The sequence below is a fragment of the Gouania willdenowi genome, chromosome 5, assembly GCF_900634775.1.
Source record: "Gouania willdenowi chromosome 5, fGouWil2.1, whole genome shotgun sequence".
Taxonomy (NCBI): Eukaryota; Metazoa; Chordata; class Actinopteri; order Blenniiformes; family Gobiesocidae; genus Gouania; species Gouania willdenowi.
In genome coordinates, this window is record NC_041048.1 from 39,124,625 (window position 1) to 39,145,575 (window position 20,951).

Sequence of the window (20,951 nt, forward strand, 5' to 3'; positions counted from 1 at the left end):
AAAAACATTTCCCAATGCCATCATATTTTTATTTTAAAAATCACTTGTATTATATATTTGCATTATTTTTCTACAGCAGTGGTTCTCAACCATTTCAGCCTGCAACCCCCAAAATAAAGGTTCTAGAGAGTAGGAACCTTCACTGTAGCTGAAGGTGGTTGAACACAGACATGAACATTGAAGAACAGTCATGTGGAGACAGGGCCATCTATAAGGGGGAATAAAGGGGAGAGATTTTTGGGGTCCATCCATAAAGTCCATTGTTCTATGAATCTGTGATAACTACATTTATTTATTCGTCTGCATAATAGCCACAGTTATCCAGTTTAGCATTATTTGCACCATAGTATAAAGTTTCTTAAAGCTGTAAATTCTTGTTTTAATCAGAAATAAAATGGGTTAAACGTGACCAAAAATGGTGGAAGAGGTGGTGAAATGGGATTTTTAAAAACCGCAGAAATTGGTAAAAAGTTGCAAGTTAGAGTGGCCAAAAACGGGCAGAAAAAGGGTTAAAAGTTTCAATATTGGAACAACTAATTTAAACTGGCAAATAATGGGTGTGTCAAATTGGGAATGTGTTTAAAATGATTAAATCAAGCATTATTTAGAGTGATAAGAGGTTAAAAGTGACAATAATAGGTTAACTTATGTAACATTTGAGAGAAAAGTGCTGAAAATGTGCAGAAAAAACATTGAAATGTTTTGAAGAAGTGGCAGAAATCTATCTATAAAAGCAAAGAAGGTCTGTGTGTGTGGAGCGAATTTCTCCTCGATGCGGAGAACCTATTCAGCTTTTGACCTCAGTGTGTGAGGGGGCGCTAGCACACCATCTATATCTATTTCTGAGCCAATCACTGCGCACACAGCCAAGCAGACACACGAGTGAGAGGAAAAGAGTTAGACCGGAGAGTGGGGAGGGGCATCTGAGTAGCCGCTCTCACACTGATAAACTAGCAAAGCTCTCAAGTCTCACTGATTGCGCCTGATGTGAGTCACTGATGTGCGTGTACGCATGTGTGTGTGAGCCACGGAGTAGATAGACACACAACAAAAATATTAAAATGATTCAATATACACAAAACTAAATATTTATACAAAATGACAACAGAAATGCACAAAACTACACTGAAAAAGATACAGAAATACACCTAATGATGTAAAACAAAACTAAATATTTGTACAAAAAGTATACAAAACAACAGAAATGCACAAAAATATACAAAAGGCTCCAAAAACACACAAAATGACTCTGAAAAACATACATTACAAAAAAATACACCAAACAAAAATATGAAAATGACTCAAAATACACAAAACTAAATTATACAAAAAATACACTAAGATGACAACAGAAATGCACAAAACTACACTAAAAAAAGATACAAAAATACACAATGATTCCAGAATCACACTACAATGGCAACAAAAAACGATTATACAAAAACACAACAGAGAAACAAAAATACACATGACTCCAAAGTACATACATTACAGAAAAATACAAAGAATATAAAAATAAGTAACCACATGTGCATGTCTCATAGAATTAAACCAGGGAAATCACGCATACTATTTTACTTTGCACCTGCAAATAAACCTCTTTATAACACCACAGAGCAGAGTATGTACACCTCTTTGTACATCCAACCTTCAAACACATACTCATTTGGCCATAATTGATAACTCTACTAAAGCTCCTCCCAATATGTGAATACATTCTTCCGACGGACACTGTACTAGTGGGAGTAAAATGTTGCAAATTAGAGTGGCCATAAACAGACAGACAGACAGATAAGCATGAATTATGTGGAGCAGAAGTTAAAAGTGACAATAGGTCGACGTGTGCGACATTAAGTGGGAAAATTGTTGGAAAGGGGTTATAATTGCCGAAAATGTCTTGAAAGTGGAAAAATAGTGCCGAAAAGGCATTGAAATTTAATGAAGTGGCAGAAATGGGAATAATGTAGCAAAAATACATTAAAAGGAGCAAAAATATGTCAAGAAAAAGTGATGAAAATAGGTTAAAATATGGCAAGTTTGGTGAAGTTGCAGAAAAATGGTAAAAATAATCAAAAAATATGCTCAAATTGTTCAAAAAATATCAGTGTCTTGTGACCCCAAGGTTGAGAACCTCTGGTCTAATACCATTAACAATAGATTTTAATGTAAAAAAAAAAAACCCAAATCCTAAAGATTAGTGGTGATACAAAAATGTGCAGTATGCAGATGATGAAGTGAATGAGGGCTGTTATGTAAAGCTGATGTACAGTGGAGATAGTGAGACAGTGTGCGTCACAGAACATGGGACGTGTCTCCGGCCTGGACAAACATGTCACTCAAAGCTTTTGTGCCTCTATGCGCCCCTCTGCCCCTCTGCGCTTGCCTTAGGACAGTTTCCCTCCCATTGCTATCAGGATAGCTGTGTTCATCGCCATGACAACTGTTGTGATGGTGATGAATATTATTTTATGGAGACGGTGTCAGTCCCCCGACCCATATTTCACAATGATTTTAACATAAAATCAAATAAAAGAGCTATCAATTATAAAAATCTGAAAAAAATTAAAATCTCAAATCTAGAAACACCAAAACATAAAACCATTAGATGTGCTCTATTAAATATTAGATCACTGAGATCCAAATCTCTACTAGTAAATGACCTTATCTCAGAAAATAACCTTGATTTATTCTGTTTAACTGAAACATGGCTGTATCAAGATGAATATGTTAGTTTAAATGAAGCCACTCCTCCCAGTCATTTAAATACTCATATGCCACGAGACATAGGCCGTGGAGGTGGTGTAGCAGCTATTTATCATTCCTCTCTCCTAATCTATCCTAAACCAAAGGCCAGTTACACTTCCTTTGAAAGCCTGGTTCTAAATTTATCTCATATCGAATCAAAAACCTGCCAGCCAGTCTTATTTGCGATAATTTACCGTCCTCCAGGCCCTTATTCTGAATTTCTATCAGAATTCTCTGAGTTTATATCAAACTTAGTCCTCAGTTCTGATAAAATACTGATAGTAGGAGATTTTAATATCCATGTGGACAAAGATAGTGATAGCCTGAGCTCAGCCTTTATGTCCCTAATAGACTCAGTTGGCTTTTTTTCAAACTATTACTGAAGCTACTCATCGTTTAAATCATACTCTTGATCTTGTTCTAACATATGGCCTTGATATTAATGAACTAAAAGTCTACCCTGAAAATCCTCTGCTATCAGATCACTTTTTAATATCTTTTAACATTATCCTAGAGGATCTCGCACTGTGCAATAAAATAGTTACAAGTAGAAATCTATCCAACAGTGCTGTGGCTAAATTTAAAGAGGCCATTCCTGCTGCCTTAAACTCAGTGCACCATCCAATAAATAACTATGATATTAATTATAACCCCTCTCAACTGGATCTGCTTGTCGATAGCTCTGCTAGTCTACTAAAATCCACCTTGGACTCAATTGCCCCATTGAGGGAAAAAACTATTAAACGTCAGAGGAAAGCTCCGTGGTTTAGCTCTGAAACTCACACACTCAAACAAACAACCCGTAAATTAGAGAGAATGTGGCGCTCCAATAAAACAGAGGAGTCACGAATACTTTGGCAAGAAAGCCATAGTAAATACATGACAGCCTTACGACATAGTCGATCTACATACTATTCCTCACTAATTGAAGAAAATAAAAATAATCCGAGGTACCTTTTCAGCACTGTAGCCAGGCTAACACAAAGTCAGAGCTCTATTGAGCCCATGATTCCTCTAGCCCTCAGCTGTGAGGACTTTATGACATTTTTTAACGATAAAATTCACAAGATTAGAGATAAAATTAGCCACTCCCTGCCTTCACCTGGGCCTGCTGTACCATTAAATGTAAATAGGCCTAACCTAAACTGTTTCACACATATAGGACTTCAGGAACTTAACTCTATTATTTCATCCTCCAAACCATCGACCTGCCTTTCAGATCCGATCCCAACTAAGCTGTTTAAAGAAGTTATTCCCCTAGTCTGCCCATCTTTGTTGGAGACAATAAATATATCTCTATCAATAGGCTACGTGCCACAGTCCTTTAAAGTAGCTGTAATCAAACCCCTTCTCAAAAAACCTACTCTTGATTCCAGCACTTTAGCAAACTACAGGCCTATATCTAATCTTCCTTTTATTTCAAAGATTCTTGAGAAAGTTGTGGCAGCTCAGCTCTGTGAATTTCTTCAAAACAACAGCCTGTTCGAGGACTTCCAGTCAGGCTTTAGAGCTCAACACAGCACAGAGACTGCTTTAGTTAAAGTAACTAATGATCTACTCTGGGCTTCAGATGAAGGACGACTCTCAGTGCTGGTTTTATTAGATCTTAGTGCAGCTTTTGACACTATAGATCACTATATTCTACTAGAGAGATTAGAGAAATTACTTGGAATCACAGGGACTGCCCTAAACTGGTTTAAGTCCTACCTATCTGATAGGTACCAGTTTGTACACGTGAATAATAAGTCTTCTGTGTACACTAAAGTAAGCTACGGGGTTCCTCAGGGCTCTGTGCTAGGTCCAATCCTCTTCTGTATCTATATGATCCCCCTTGGTAATGTTATGAGAAAATACTCTGTTAACTTCCACTGCTATGCTGATGATACCCAACTGTATGTATCAATGAAGTCAGGTGAGACAAATCAGCTATCTAAACTTGAGGCCTGTCTAAAGGACATTAGGGCCTGGATGGACCAAAATTTTCTTCTTCTCAACTCAGACAAGACTGAGGTCATTGTACTGGGCCCGCGACACCTTAGAGAAACCTATGCTAGCCTAACTGCCCTAGATGGCATTACTCTGGCACAAAGCACAACTGTTAGAAACCTTGGGGTTCTATTTGATCAGGACTTATCCTTCAACTCTCACATAAAACAAACTTCAAGAACTGCCTTCTTTCATCTCCGTAACATTGCTAAAATCAGATCTATCCTGTCTCAGGGCGACGCCGAAAAACTAGTCCATGCTTTTGTTACCTCTAGACTGGATTATTGTAATTCTCTTTTAGCAGGCTGCCCGAGCAAGTCGCTTAAGACACTTCAGCTGGTTCAAAATGCTGCAGCACGTGTACTGACTAAAACTAGGAGAAGAGATCACATTACTCCTGTATTAGCCTCTCTGCATTGGCTTCCCATAAAATATAGAATAGAATTCAAGATTCTTCTTCTCACTTATAAAGCCCTAAATGGACAGGCACCAGTCTATCTCAAGGAGCTTGTAGTGCCATACAATCCCCCCAGAACACTACGCTCTCAAAATGCTGGACTACTCGTTGTTCCATTCATCTCTAAAAGTAGTATAGGAGGAAGAGCTTTCAGTTATCAGGCCCCACTTCTCTGGAACCATCTACCAACCACGGTTCGGGGGCAGACACCCTCTCTACCTTTAAGGTTAGGCTCAAAACATTCCTCTTTGATAAAGCTTTTAGTTAGGAACCAGCTCATAGCTCATAATTAAGATGCAATAGGCATAGACTGCCGGGGGGGGGTCTGGCATGCTCGGTTGGAGAGAGGTTGGAGAGGGCGTTAAGAGAGAGGTCATTTAGGTTAGAGAGGGACCGGAGAGGGTCCCATTCCTCTTTCAAACACTCCCTCTATGTCTGCTTACTCCCTTGTGTGTTTGCTCCTGTACTCCTTCTGGCTTTTGTCTTGCAGGTCCGTGGGATCCTCAGTGTGGAGTTACAGAGACTCAGCGGCTCTGTCTCCACCCTTTCCTCTGCACACACCCAACACAGCATAACGTGGATGGCTGTTCATCATAGGAATGGGATCCACACAAGGTTCCTGCTGCTTAACAGAAGGTTTTCCTTGCCGCCATGATGAATTCATGTTGGGTGTGGGATACATATGTATGTGTATATACGTATATATGCATATGTGTGTATCCATAAAATGAAGAGTCCGTCCTTAAGACTGCTCTACTGTAAAGTGCCTTGAGATACCATTGGTTATGATTTGGCGCTATACAAATAAAGATTGATTGATTGATTGATTGATATGTGGATACTGTAAACATTTAGCTTGACACGCCTGAAGAAGGCCTCGGCTCAGACGAGGGGTTTTCAGATCACTTCAGATCTTTGTTCAACAAAAAAAAATAAAAAAAATGAAGCCTCTCCAAACAGAAGTGATGCAGCGTGTCCTGATGGCAAAGTTGATCACATGACGGCGTGCCAACGACTAGTGTCAAAGCGGTCAAGGAAGAGAGTTTAGCAAACATGATAAAAAAAACAAAATGAGTGCACATACACAGAATAAATAAAACAAAAAAAACATAGTATCGTTTGTGGGATGAACTGAATAAATAAACCTAAATAATAAAGATAATAAGGTACAAATAGTTTTATACATTAATCGTGTTTCATTGAGTTTTCAATAAGTGATTTTTAATTTTGTTTTATTTTGCAACATGACTGCATTGAAATTCAATAAATGTGAGTTCTTTGTTGTTAATCTAATTCAGTAATTTGGGTTTACATCACAGATGACGTTAGCCGTAGTAAATTAACGGGCGCCATCTTGAAATTGGGGAAAATGACTCATCCCCATCCTGTATGTCCGATGACAAAATCAGCTTTATTTAAATACTGGAGTGATTTATATCTCTGTATTCTTATAAAATATCATACAATTATGAAGACACACGACCAGAAGAGGCCAGGGGACGAGATGAGGCCAAATTAACATTGCTATGGATATCTGAGTGTTCATACAAAGTCCCACCCGTCAAAATATTCATACAAACATTGCCTGATGAAGCCTATTTTTATGAGATATTGTGCCGTGAAATCCTTACATACCATTAATCACAGTGTCCTTTACAACCGATATAAATACAACATATTACCATCACCAAGATGTCCCTAAAATCCTCATTTCAGATCTTAACTGTTCACTTCCCACTTATTAAATGTAGAGAGCGCATGTAGGCAGACCAGTGTTTACCCTTGCCCACACTACCAGACGCCTGCATTTTCAACCGTTCTATGAAGGAAAGCCAGTGTTTTTTGTGATTTTTGTCTTTTGGAATTCTAAAAAACTTTATATCTGAATTATTTTTGCCATAGGATGAACGACCAAACACAGCAGATCTACAGCAGTGAAACCACCTCTGTTACATCGGGAGTCAACACGTTGTTATGACGTAAACAAATGTGGCGATCGGTGTTGCTAGGCAGAAACGATCAATACTTTCTTATACATGAAAACAATTAAAACCTTTAATCACAAATAATTTCTTTATAGTCTTGTCTTTAAAGGTGGAGTCTGCATATTCTGGGTGAAATGATCCGTCCCTTCATGAGAATAGTCAATAAAATATGTATTTAGACAAAGGAAAAAAAAGTCAGACCTCTGTAGCAGCTGGAATCCTGTAAAAACATTTGGTTCAAATGGAAATAACCAATCAGATGCCTTCATGTCTCGTAACTGTTTTCCAATAAATATGGAGCATAAATAATGCATCTAAAGTGCCTGCACAGTGGTGCAGAAGTTTATGTCTATGTTGGAAAGAACATTATTTGTTTTCCTTCGGGGTATTTGTTGTTATTTATATCAGTTCAAGCTTATGGGGCGTGGCTTTGGATGCATCCGAGAGGGGGTGGAGCTAGCATAGCCGCCACACGAGCTGATATGGACCGGATAGGGCACACGGACCGCAGGTTTCACACCAAGGATTAAAGGTTTATTCCAGCTTGGTCTGAACATTTATAATGCAACGTTTAATGCAGGCATGAGCAACTGGTGGCCCGGGGGCCCCATGTGGCCCTTAATCTAATTATGTGTAGTCACGAAAAGTAAACACACAAACATGACAACAAATAAAAAATAACAACAAAAATACACATTAACTATATTCAATGAAGGACAACAAAAACACAAATTACACAAAACAGCAAGAATACACAAAATGAGAAAATTACATTAAAACAATAAATGGACAATGAAAAACATTTTGTGTTCATTTTGTGTATTTTTTGCTGTTTTGTGTAATTGGTTATATGTGTATTTGTCGCCCTTCATTGAATTTTAATGTCATTTTGTGTTTTTGTTATAGTTTTTGTATATTGTTGCTGTCAGTTTGTGCATTTTTCTCTAATTATTTTTGTTTTTTGTTGTCATTTTGTGTTTTTTTTGCTGTTTTGCGTAATTCATGTGTATTTTTATTGTCCTTCATTGATATGTAATGTACTTTTGTGTGTTTTGTGACAGTTTTGTATATTTTACGGTCAGTTTGTATATATTTCTCTCTTTTTGTGACAAATTACACAAAACAGCAAAAATTAACAAAACATCACACAAACCTTTATGAATTCTCAGATGGTGTCATTATTATAGTTGATAAGTTATTGGGTCAAACCATCCCATTTTTCTTGCCCATGTCTGGTTTATTATGGTTATTATGGTTCCCTGACATTCGTGCAGCTTTAGGGCGGAGATAATGGGCGTTAACTCAGGTTATTATTTAAACAGCTGCACTTTGCTCCTCAGTGAAAGTTTCAGAAAGCGATCCAGCTGTTTGTTCTAGAACATTGGAATGGATTAATGGAAAAAAAACATTTGTGTGGGTGGCTGATGAAACGGTGAGTATCCTATATATATATATATATATATAATAAATACAAAAACACAGACTTTAATACATATTGTATTTATTCTACTGCAGGTGACGTGTCCCCCCAGTGGTTGAACTGGTCTACTCCCACTATAATCTCCACAGGTGATTTTAATGGAGCCCAAACGCGCAGTTAGAGAGAAGTTCTTCATCGTGATCAGAGGAAAGTACCGGAAAGGCTTCAGCAGGGGCTGCATCGGGCGCGTGGAGGCGGAGACGGCGCGCGGGGAGTTCACGGGGCTCGTGTACGGAGGAGGGGGAGGGAAGGACGCGGGGACCCCCAAACCAGGAGGGTGCGTCCGCAGGGAGGACACGTACCCCCTGAGCAGACACCAGGCCCAGCTGCTGCTCTTCGTCCCGTCGGGCTGTAAACGTCTGGAGCTGCTGTGTAACCCCCAGCTGTTCTCAGCCATCTGTGAGCTGAACCTGGAGGACCTGGTGGTGGTGAAGCACAGGGGGGGACACCTCCCTGGACTGGTGAAGAACCTGCTCCAGGTGGGGAGGAAGGAGAACAAGGAAGATCTGCACATGCTGGGCTTTGAGGTCAAGTTTGTGGTAAGTTTTTTACATATGTGCTTAGAGCTGGGCGATATGGTCCAAAACTCATATCTCGATATTTTTTCTCAAAGTGGCGATATATGATATAAATCTCAATAATTTTAATTAAAATAAAGTGTGATCAGGAAGACAATTCTGGGTTAAATTTGCTGATCCAAAATGCCACACAGGCTCATTTATTAACAAACAACTGCACAATATGTGACACTTTTGACTTTTTCTCCTCGAAGGGACAGCACGTGTGAGTGAGCTCTGTAGTGTGGCTTGTTTAGATGAAGGTCTGGTTTAGAACGCACTCAGCAATCCATCTGACTGTGCTTTTTATGTTCTGAGAAATAGAGGAAGCAGCGACTCCATAAAAACGAGTATTTTGATGCAAAATAAGCTATAAAATAAAAATATATCAATATAAGCGATATTGTAATTTTCTATAAAGCCAAAAAAGAAAACTTGATATATCTCGGATCACAATATATCGCCCATCTCTATATGCGATTTTACTTTAGATGGGCTTTTTATGGTCAGATTTAATCTAAGAATATTTTAATATTCTGCAGTAAAATGTAAAATTTTGAAACGTATCAGTGATACTCAAGTGTCCCCTCACAACACTGTAGTCTTTGTTTCTCTTGATATTTCTCTTTTAGTTTTTAATACATTTTTGAACATATGCACTAATACTATTACAATGCATTTTTGGTCAAATATGATTCAAGTTTTTTTTTCACTATGCTACTGTATTTCATGAAACTTGTCACAGTGATACTAGAGAGTCCACTACAACACTGTGGTCTTGGTTTCTCTTGACATTTATTTTTTTTATTTTATTTTTTATTTTTGCAGCCTATATCTGTATGAATTGTTTAATGGGGACATATCATGCTAAATCCACTTTTCTAGCCCTTAAATGCATTTTGTTGTATATTTAGAGTGTTCAGAAGTACAGAAAAGTTCAAATTAATCTCTTCAGGTGCTCCGTTGATATCTTTATATTCTGTTTTGGTCATATTTTTCAATCTGTTTCGATTTTTCTATTCTCTATTAAGTTTTTTGAACAATAACGTCACAGTATTTGCAGCAGAACTGCCAAATTAAGACATCGACTCCAGGCCCAACACTTCGAGCAATCCACCATTTTTATTTCTCGCTTTTATTTTGTAGTCCAAGCTCAAGGATGCAGAAGTTACGAGAGGATAAGTCAAAATGTTCGGTTGTTGGATGTAGTAACACACACGCTTCATTACACCGTCTCCCAGCATCAGAACCTTTTCAAAGTGGCTGGTTGAGTTTTATTTATCATGGAAATGTATCCACATCTGTGGGTAAGGTCATTTTTGTGTGCGCGAAGCACTTCAAGGATGACTGCTTCATCAACCTCTGCCAGTATAAAGAAGGATTTACAGAAAGACTTTGTCTGATTGAGGGTTCAATTCCTTCTATCTTTGGAGACGACGAACAGAGCACTTCGGTAAGCTGTAAATAACGCTAAAAAGTGTGATGATAAGACGTCCCTGTCATTGTTTTGTTAGCATTAGCAGTTGCACCGTCTTCATATGTTAGCGCTGTGTGCTCGTTTTAGATCCTTGATGATATGGCCTACGTGATTTAATTTAAGTCTAAAGTTTTCATTAGTCATTTCATTTTGCCGTTTTTGTCTCCGAAAAAACTTCATTTTTTTATTTAAGTAAAGATTAAATCATAAACTAAACGCAAAAAAACTTAATATGCCATTTGTAACATTGAAATGTATTGTATGGGCTTTGTAAATCACCTGCCAGCATGGCTAGTAGATTGTTAAAGTTACCAGCCAACCAGATTTTCCACCAGCCAATTTTTTTTCCAGAGAAAATTAACTACATTATGAGTACCACTGAATATATTTAAGCGTTTATGTTTAGTTTATGTTTTTTTAAATAGTTTTTATTTTAGTTGATTGCAGAAATACATTAAAATGGTAAAAATATAAACATTTAATTCAACAACAATGTTGTAACAATGCCTAAAAGGTGCAATGTGTAACTTTGCGTGTGTCGGAGAAGTGAACCTTTTATAAAGTATATTCTCATAACTTAATAAACAAACTTAACCCAGAAGAAAATTAAAACCCTGGAACACTGTTTGAAGTTAGAAAGAATAAAAGTAATCAGTACAAAATAAGAATCACATGTACTGTAGAGAGAAATTATTTTACCAACATTCATGCTCTTCAAATGTAAACAAATCCCACTCCCCACAAACTGTGTATTGCACATTTTAAAGGTGAACAAATGGTGAATACCAGCCACTCACGACCCGACATCCATTTAGTAATAAATCTCCTCAATTTCTTCTTCTTTTCAGATCCTGTATCATCTTAATTTTCCCGTGTCAGCATCAGCCTTCCTTTTTAACAGTTCAGGTTTTCAACACCTGATAAATATCTCCACACATTTGTTTTTTTCCTAATTAATTATTAACTTAATTTCATCTCCTATTGTTTGTTTTGCGCCGTTCCTTTTACTAACGTAAGCACGTAGCCAATTGTTGTATAACACGTCACGACATAGTGTTCATGGGAAACGTAGGATTAGTACAACCAATAGGGTTGCCAGATAAGCATTACATTTTAAAACCTAAACACACAAAAACCGTCAAATTTCTTGGCGGAAAACAGCCCAATCTGGCAACAATGATTGTCGCATCGTTTCTGCAGCCTGCTGATTCAAACAGACGCAATGGTATTTGTTTTTACCCACAATTGGCGGGTTGGCGGGTGTTAATTTAAAGCCCTGATTGTTGTTGTTCCCACACCGTCCCCAACAGGCCTTTACCGTTTATGCCAGAATAGACACGCAGCAGTATTTTTAAGCTCGGATAGCGCGACTAAGGAAATGTGAAGCCTGGCTGGTGTTACTGGCCACAGTCATGAATCACTTGGTTATGCATGAAGCTGAAAAGACGTAAAAGCTCTTTATCAGGATGAAATATGTCCAGATTATCTCTGGTGATGATTCCTGCTTTTTTAACCAACCGAACGGTCAGATTTCTAGTGAGATATGATGAGCACAGCTCGACACACGTACGCTGCTTATCATGGTTTGATCTGTGGAACAAAGAAAAACACGCTTTATGCACTAATTGTCCACCATAGGTCTTACAAACACAATATCACAGACACATCCCCCCTTAGTAAAGTCTTTTCACTGTGTCAGACAAAGATGAGACTGTGGGAGCAAACCAACATGTCGACTGGGGGTGTCAAACTCATTTTAGTTCAGGGGCCAAATATGGACCAGTTTGTATCTCATTCATTCATTAAGAACTTCTTGATTTAGTAACACATTTTTGAGTAATTTAGAGGAATTTTGTGGCATTGTTTGAGAAATTTCAAGATTTATGGGAAAAATTTAGAGTTCTTTCCACAATTTGCAGTGAAAAATCACTGCATTCTAGTGATACACCTAAAAATAATGTGGAGTTTCTCTAAAATTGTGAACTTGAGATATCCACAACTTCATTATTTGTCAATTTACACAATAATTAATGTTTTCTCATTTCTACTGTCTCTTAGTTGCTCTAAAGGGCCATATTTGGCCGCTGGGCCTTGAGTTTGACACAAGCGATATAGACTTATGGCGTCACAATCTTCTTGCTTTGGAAAATCTGAGCTCAAGCCTCCAATTTCCTCATAATCCAAATCATATTTCCTTTTGTCTCCATTATAGGACGGCGACCACAATTTGTCCTCCAGGAAACCTGCCCCGTTGCCTATTTTCAGTGCTGCAGACATCATACAAGTGGTCCCATCCTACTCAGTCCCCTTTGGACCAAACTGGAGAGGCGGCAAAGGTAAATCAAACCACACCTGTTCCCAGATCTATGTTTAATGTTTTTTTTTTTTTTTAACTTATTTAACCAGGAAAAAAATCCCCGTTGAGATTAAAAACCTCTTTTTCAAGGGAGTCCCTGGGCCAAGAGGCACACATTACGTTGGTATACAGCTGCTGTTCCATCACATATACATGCATAAACCTTGTGTTCGAGTTCAAAGTTTTGAATAAACTCCCTGTGACTCCAGAAGGCATTAACACAAACTAGTAAAACTGGTCCCAGTACTCTGGAATTCAAAGCAGTGATGTATCACATGCTGGAACATATTTTAACATTACGCTCCCTAAACTATCTACATACCTCATACTTTACATGCATTGTCAGCCTTAGGTTACCCTTATGAGGCACCATGTGACTCATTGGTGGATGAGTTATATCACTTTTACTAGAGGGGCAACAAAATAAAAAATCTTTGCAAAGTGGCATAATTTCTTGTGCATGCTGGTTTAATTCCATTCAAGTAACAATCTTTACAAGGTGGACCAAGAACAGTCGTGATGTAGTGCAGACGATCTTTGTGAAACGTGCGCTGAAAGACTCTAAAACTCTTTAGTACTCAGATGTATTGAAATACAGCCGCTCAGTGAGTCAGCTGACTGCTGTGTTTGCTCACGTCATTTCAACATCCTGTTCCAGCCAAAATGCATTTTCTGTTTTTGGCCAAATATTTTCCGTGACCAAATTTTGGTGCATCACTACTTTTCTACTTAACATATAGCTTTTAAACCATGAACTTGCTCTGCTCCCACAGATCCCAGCAGCAAAGCAGTGATGCACATCAGCTCCTTGACAAAACAGTGGATCTCTGACAAGGGCAACAGTCCGTCAGTGAGTCTGAACAGACTTTCATCCAGAATCAAGTCCGTGTCCGTCTCCTGTGCCGTTGGAGGTGGGATCCACTGTGGAGGTGGTCTCAAACACGGGACTCAAAGTCTACGGGGTGATCCGATGGTTGGGGAAACCAGTGGGAAAGACTGTGGACTGGGCTGGGATTGAATTAGTGAGTGATAACAAGCAATGTACACATGTGGAAGTTTCCTTTAGCGTTAGCGTCCCATGACGGTGCGTTCCTATTGGTTGTTTTCAGGACTATGAGGTGAACGGCTGCTCTGATGGACAACATAAAGGTCAGCGCTATTTCACCTGCAAAGGGACACAGGGCTCTGTTGTTCCCATCACAAAGTGCAGCCCTGATGGCAGATTTAACAGCTCCTGCTCAGAAGATGAATTCTGAACCTCCATGAAACAACCTTCAGGTTGGCAAACCATATGGAAATGGAAAGTTGTAAACTAACCTACGCTTTTAGGACAATTCTTTTTTATTTTTACTCAATTGATACTGTGCTGCTCCATTCCCTTACTCTTGGAAATGTTAAAAAATCTAAATCGCGCAATAAAAACTGGAAATGGAACCACCTGGATTTTGAAAAAAAACACTCTAGTATTGCTAAAAGGTTTTTAATCTTTCATGAGGAAGTTTTTCAGACATTTTTATATTGAAATCAAAATGTATCACAAAAGCGCAATGGAAACATTTTTTCTGCAAATACTCGTCACATGACGTGACATACCTGGTCACATGACCCCTTCTCTCTGAGAAAACATGGCGTGGTACATGTGGACAGAAGAGACCACAACATTTCTTAGCATTATACTTAAAAATGATTAGTGCCACATTAGACGTGAAACAACAATGGAATGCAGAGTGTTATAAGGAGATTTGGAGCGTCCATCTTCCTGCAGAGAAGTCTCACGGGATGAGATTTCACGGGAGTTACGAGGCTCCAAAACAACCTTCAATGAAAACATGTTCAAAGCACAATTACGCTAAAGAAACTTTAGAAATATTGCTTTTATTTAGCAAAAAACTGTCATGGAAACACAGCTATAGTGTAGGTCTCATAGATCAGTAAATTAAAGATTATTGGCTTGGAAAAAAAGATGTAAAGGGTTGAAATTATCACTCAAGTTTGTTTTAATCTCCAGTATTTTCCATTACAGTTTTTCACTAAATAAAAACAATATTTCTAAAAATGTGAACACAGTAAATTACTTACTCATGAAATCCCATCCCAAACCTTCTTATAACATTCTGCATTACTTGTTTGTCTAATAATTTTAAGTATATTCAGATCTGTCCGTGTAAACCCCAAGATAAACATCCACCATTATTTTGCCACAACTTTCAGTCTGAAAACACCAGAAATGCAAAAGAAACACAATAAATCACAGTAAAAACAGGTCTATGCATCAGTCTACGGGACTTCACATCCCACAATGCAATGCACCAGTGTTTGCGGTGGGGTTGAACACAAAGCTTGAAATGCAATTTAAACCTTTTTTTTAATCTTTTTTGTTTTTTGAAAATGCTCTTTTATTTATTGATCTATGAGGCGTACACTTTGTCTTTATCTGATTAGAACTATCGTCTCCATCAGCTTTAAACAAAAAACTAATTATTGAAGTTTAATTCAGGTGTGTTTGAACCCTGCTTTATTTGTTTAGGAGGAAAAGAGTTACAGGAAGTGTTTTTTAATTCCAGTTATCGATTCCAACTCTGTATTGAATAAGTGCACACAGAGAAAGAGGAAGTCAGGAGCTTTTATATTTTAATATTAGTATTTGCAGACTTTTATTTTGCCTTTGGATGTTTGATACGATATATTATCACAGTGATGTTGCTTCCTTTCATTGCACCATGTCTCAGGCGGTTTTCTTACATCTCACATTGTTTCTTTTATCTGATATTTACATAAAATGTTGATATTCTTGCTTGTCTCCAGTTGTGTGCCCTTTGAGGACTCTGGTGAGGATGCCCCGCCCATCCCTGAGTCTGAGGCTTTGTCTCTGTTGGTGGGAAGAATGAAAGGGATTCAGGGTCACTTTAATTCTTGTTACCTGATGCCACACTCTTCAGGTAAAACCAGTTTATTTACGGTCCTTCAGGGTCTATAATACCTAAATACTGTGTGCGTGCGTGTGTGTGTTACCCTTATTAAAGACAGACTCACTAATCTTTTTTCAGATAAAGAGCAAAGTTCATAAACAACAACAATGTGTTTTATCCACTCAGTCTGTTCAGTTCCTCTGTGACCCTGGACGGTATCTACCAGAGACCTGCTGACACAGACCAACCAATAAGTTGCACACTGAGGAAAATAGTCAACCGTTTACAGCAGGTATCAGCACAGAATCTGATTATCTGCTGCCTTTTTATTTAAAAACAGATGTAATGATTTTTGTGCTTTTTTTTTAATTAAAAAATCTATCTTGTACAGCTTTTGTAAAAACTTTATGAAGTCATTACACAGATGGAGAGAGGGAAAGTGTTCTTGTTTTGCTAAAATTGAATTGAACGTAATGTTTGCAGACAAGGCTTTGTGCCAGCAGAGAGCGTGATGGAGTGTTCGCAACAACTCGGCTGTGATTCGTTTCGCACGGATGAAAAAGGTACACGATTATTGTTAATAAAGGGTTCATTCAACAAATGGCCCACACCCACAAGGAATTCTAAGATTTTTTACCAGTTGTTTCATGATTATCCTCAATCTTTTGCGCATCCTTATTTTCCTTTGATTTTCAGCAGCTCCACCTATTCTCTCAGAATATACAAAAATATCTGCTATACATCATATCTGGTGGACATGCCAGCCCCTCAAAGTTGGAAAAATGTTTGTCGAGGTTTGGGTCTGGAACATGTTTGGGCCTTCAGTAAACAACTTAGCATATGTCTCAGCTTCCTGTAATGTGATCAGCTTAGAGCTATGAACATAGACTGTTCACACACTAATGATTAGTCACAGATATTGCATTGGTTCTTGGGTGACAGTGTCTTGAAATCGGAAAAAATACTTTTTTTTTTTTTTTTTTTTTACTATTTTCATTTGCTCATTACCCTATGTGGGAATGTAATTTAAACTACTATATTAGTCAACATTAGTGATGTGAACAGTCTATGTACATAGTTCAAAGCTGATCAAGTTACAGTGAGCTGAGGAATATGCTATGAAGTTTACTGAAGGCCCAAACATACTCCAGCCCAAACCCCAACAAACTTTTTCCCATTTTTGAGGAGCTGGCCTGTCCACCAGATAGAATGTATAGCAGATATGTTTATATATTCTGAGAGAGTAGGTGGAGCTGTATTACTAAAACAAATTTCAGTTTCCTATGTGATGTAGTTCCTGAGATATTGGAAGCTGAAAATGGAAAAAAAAAATAAGAACACCACCCCCCCCTCACTAAATTGTCCATATCTCAAAAAGTGTAAATCCGATCAAACTAAAAATGTACAGTGTGCCTATTGAATAATCATGGACATTTCTGAGTCTGTGATAAATGATTTAAAAAAAAAACAAAACTTTGATCGTTGTAGACCCAGAGGAGTTCATCACGGTCCTGTTTGAGAAAGTGCTGTGCATCGAACCACTGCTAAAGCTTCGGTAAAAAAAAACAGCATTTATTATCACTGCTTTTTTTTTGACTGGTGGATCTTATGAAGCATCTTCCTTTCAGATCGAAGCGAGAACCATCTCACGGTGCTTACACTCTCCAAATCTTCCTGGAAAAGGAGCAGATCGGTCGAACTCCCAGCGTCCAGCAGTTGCTGGACACGTCATGCATTTCAGGCGACCTTAAATTTGAGACGGTGAGAAAAAAGAAGGAAGAATATATATAGAGTTTCACTCTGAATAATCGTCTAACCAAGTAATTTCACTCCATCAGATGCCGTCATTCTAATAATTCAGATGCCGATGGTTGGAACAAATACAAGATGTTTTCTCACATCATTCCCTCTGTGGAGCTGGACTTGACAGATCTGCTGTACAACTGTAAGACATTTCTAATCCCTACTATTAAAACCAATAAGTTAATAAATAATTGTGGTTTAATGATGTTTTTAATTTCACCATTCAGCACCGAGGGATTGCTTCATCTGTGGACAGTTGGCAGAGTACGAATGCCTTCATTGTCTACCAGATCGTAAGCTGCTCCCAGGAAGAATCAAACAGTTCTGCAACACCTGCAACACTCAGGTAATCTCATTATAACTGGAATATTTACATTTCCTGATGAAAATGCAAGTGAGGATGCAGTCATTGAACACTCCATTAGCCTTGCATTAGCATTAGCTAACATTAGCATTGACATTAGCCTAGTATTAGCATAGCATTAAAATAACATTAGCTAGCATTAGCGCAGCAATAACATTGCCTAGCATTAGCCTAGCTATAGCATAACTAAACATTAGCATTGGCATTAGCCTTATCTTACATTAACATTGCATTAACCGAGTATTAGCATTAACATTGCATTAACCGAGTATTAGCATTAACAGCATTAGTTTAGCATAACATTGGCATTAGTTAGTATTAGCCTAGCATTTGCCTAACAATAGCATTAACCTAGTATTAACATTTGCATAGAATTAGCCTTGGCTTAGTATTAACATAGCATTAGCCTAAGCATTAATATTGGCATTAACTAGCATTAGCTAGCTTTGCATTACCCTTACAATAGCATCAGCTAAACATTTACTTAGCATTAGCCTAACAATACCATTAGCCTAGCAATTGCATTAGCTAAGCATTAACCTTACAATAGTTTAACAATAATGTTTTAAATTTTTGAGGAGCGAATGTAATAAGTCAAAAAGTTTCAAAGTTATAAATGATAAAAGTACATGCATACATGCCTCACTAATAATCAGCTGTTCCCACTGATGAACATCTACCTCTCTGTAGGTTCACGCCCATCCCCACGGCGCGCTCACTCCCCCAGTGCTCTGATCGTAGCAGAGGAAGTAAGCGTTGATTCTCCTGTTCAAAGACATGTGATGCAGCTCTTTGCTGTGCTGTGTATTCAAACCAGTCACTACGTGTCCTTTGTTAAATATGGATCTGACCCGTGTTCCTGGATCTTCTGTGACAGCATGGCGGACAGAGGAGGTGAGATTTTTCTAAGATTCATTTCAGTTCACATTGTCCATTTATTTTAAATAAGTAATGCAAAATTAAAAGAATTGTATTCATTACAGAGTGACAAGTGACAGCATTAAAAACCCTTATTTAATCCCACCCCTTTTCTCTGGGTAAATGAAAGTAAAATTCATAGTTTCTTAAGTTTCCCTTTAAGGTATAAATATATACCCCAGAAAGAAACATACATTATATTGCATTAAGTCACAGCCTATGGAAGCCCATTTCAGCCAGGAAAAAAAATAAAAAACTAGGAAAAGTAAGATGAGAAAAAAAATCATAAATCAAAATTATGACTTATCTCATAATTATGACTTAAGTAAGATGATTAAAAAAAATCTTAAATCATAATTATGAGATACTATCTCATGATATAGTACAGTATATCAGAATTGTGATAGTATATTATTAAATTGTGATAGTATATCATAATGACTTAGAATCTAATAATTATGACCTTAATATCTCATAAATATGACTTAAATAAGATGATACAAATCCTGTCATAATTATGATAGTATTTCATAATGACTTAGTGTCTCATAATTATGATGGTGTCTCATGACTTAGTATCTCAAAATTATGACTTATGTAAGATAATTTAAAAAAAATCCTAAATCATAGTTATGAGATACTATTAATGACTTAGTATCTCACAATTAGGGTTTAGGATTTTTTTTAAATTATTTTATTATTCCTAGTTGTTATTTTTATTTTTTTTACTTGGTGGGAAACGGGCTTCCATACATAGCAAATTAAAAAAGTATAAAAAAAAACAATAAAAATAAATAAATAAAATAAATACAATAAAGTGATCATGTGACAGTCTGTACATTGTAAAAACCCCCAAACATTTATTTATTTTTAAAATGTCTGGACACGGTTTGGACTTCCACAAACAGAAATACAGAAACTTTATTTGACTGAAAAAACAGATGATATTTTCTTCACTTGTGGCTGTAACTTGACATCTTTCCTTTCCCGTGGTTACTGGTTAGCCACGACTCCTTCATTTCTGATCAGACATCCTCAAAGAATTAAGATTAAACGTAACGCTGACGTCTGTTTTTGGCATCAAGGAATAATCCTAAAGCTTTTTTGTGTATATGTTTTTAATATATAGGCGATCACCAAAATGGCTTCAAACATCCCTGAGGTGCGCTCGTGTCCAGAGGTGGGGGACTTCTGTGCCAGCGTGAGGAGGACCTGGACCGAGCCGACCCCTCCCAGGCCCCTGAGTTAGTGCGTCGGCTGCTCTGTGACTCCTACATGTTTTTGTACCACAGCCCAGCCACGATGACACATTCTAAACCAAACAATTAGAGGCGAAGCACACATGAGGACGAGGACATGATGTTCCCATAACAATAACAATGCCTCACATCTGTTTAGTCGGCTTTATGTGCACTTTACTTTATTACACCCAAACACAAGGAACAGACGTGGATGCAGTCCGAAAAACTTAAAAATATATATACATTTTAACCTTTTATATGTGAGGGTGTGATTACATTGTATTTATATTATTTCTATGGAATATGCTGTGCATTGGTTTTTGTGATTGGTTAAAACTTGATTAAAGTTTTTATGTTGGTGCAATTTAATTTAATTTTTGTGTGCATCCTTTATCCACACCTGCTTATTTATCTCATCTCTGTGGCCTCTTATTCCTTATTGTTAGTGCAACTTCCTTTTGTGATAAAATACTATTTAAACAACAAACAAAAAAGAGGCTACAGTGCGTTAAACGTCAGAACACAAGAAAACTTTATAAATTGATACAAAACAAATCTTTGTCTGTTGGAGGAGAGTGACTTGTCACTGTTAGAATCTACTCTACCACCCTCTAGTGGACAAACAAAGAAACACATTGTAGACTGATGATCATAGATTGGGCCAAACTCAGAG

The 20,951-nt window shown here is 37.6% G+C and overlaps 1 protein-coding gene across 1 annotated transcript; it reads left to right on the plus strand.

Annotated features, from left to right (window-relative positions):
• Positions 1-8,474: 8,474 nt before the first annotated feature.
• LOC114463432 (ubiquitin carboxyl-terminal hydrolase CYLD) lies at positions 8,475-20,647 on the plus strand. The gene is given in 16 exon segments (XM_074783801.1): positions 8,475-8,605; positions 8,689-9,192; positions 12,900-13,023; positions 13,817-14,058; positions 14,153-14,247; positions 15,849-15,982; positions 17,441-17,507; positions 17,581-17,693; positions 17,791-17,823; positions 17,826-17,897; positions 17,983-18,101; positions 18,810-18,819; positions 18,822-19,013; positions 20,167-20,186; positions 20,188-20,227; positions 20,230-20,647. Coding segments are annotated over 15 exon segments (1,839 nt in total). The 5' UTR covers positions 8,475-8,605; positions 8,689-8,751; the 3' UTR covers positions 20,367-20,647.
• Positions 20,648-20,951: the final 304 nt, after the last annotated feature.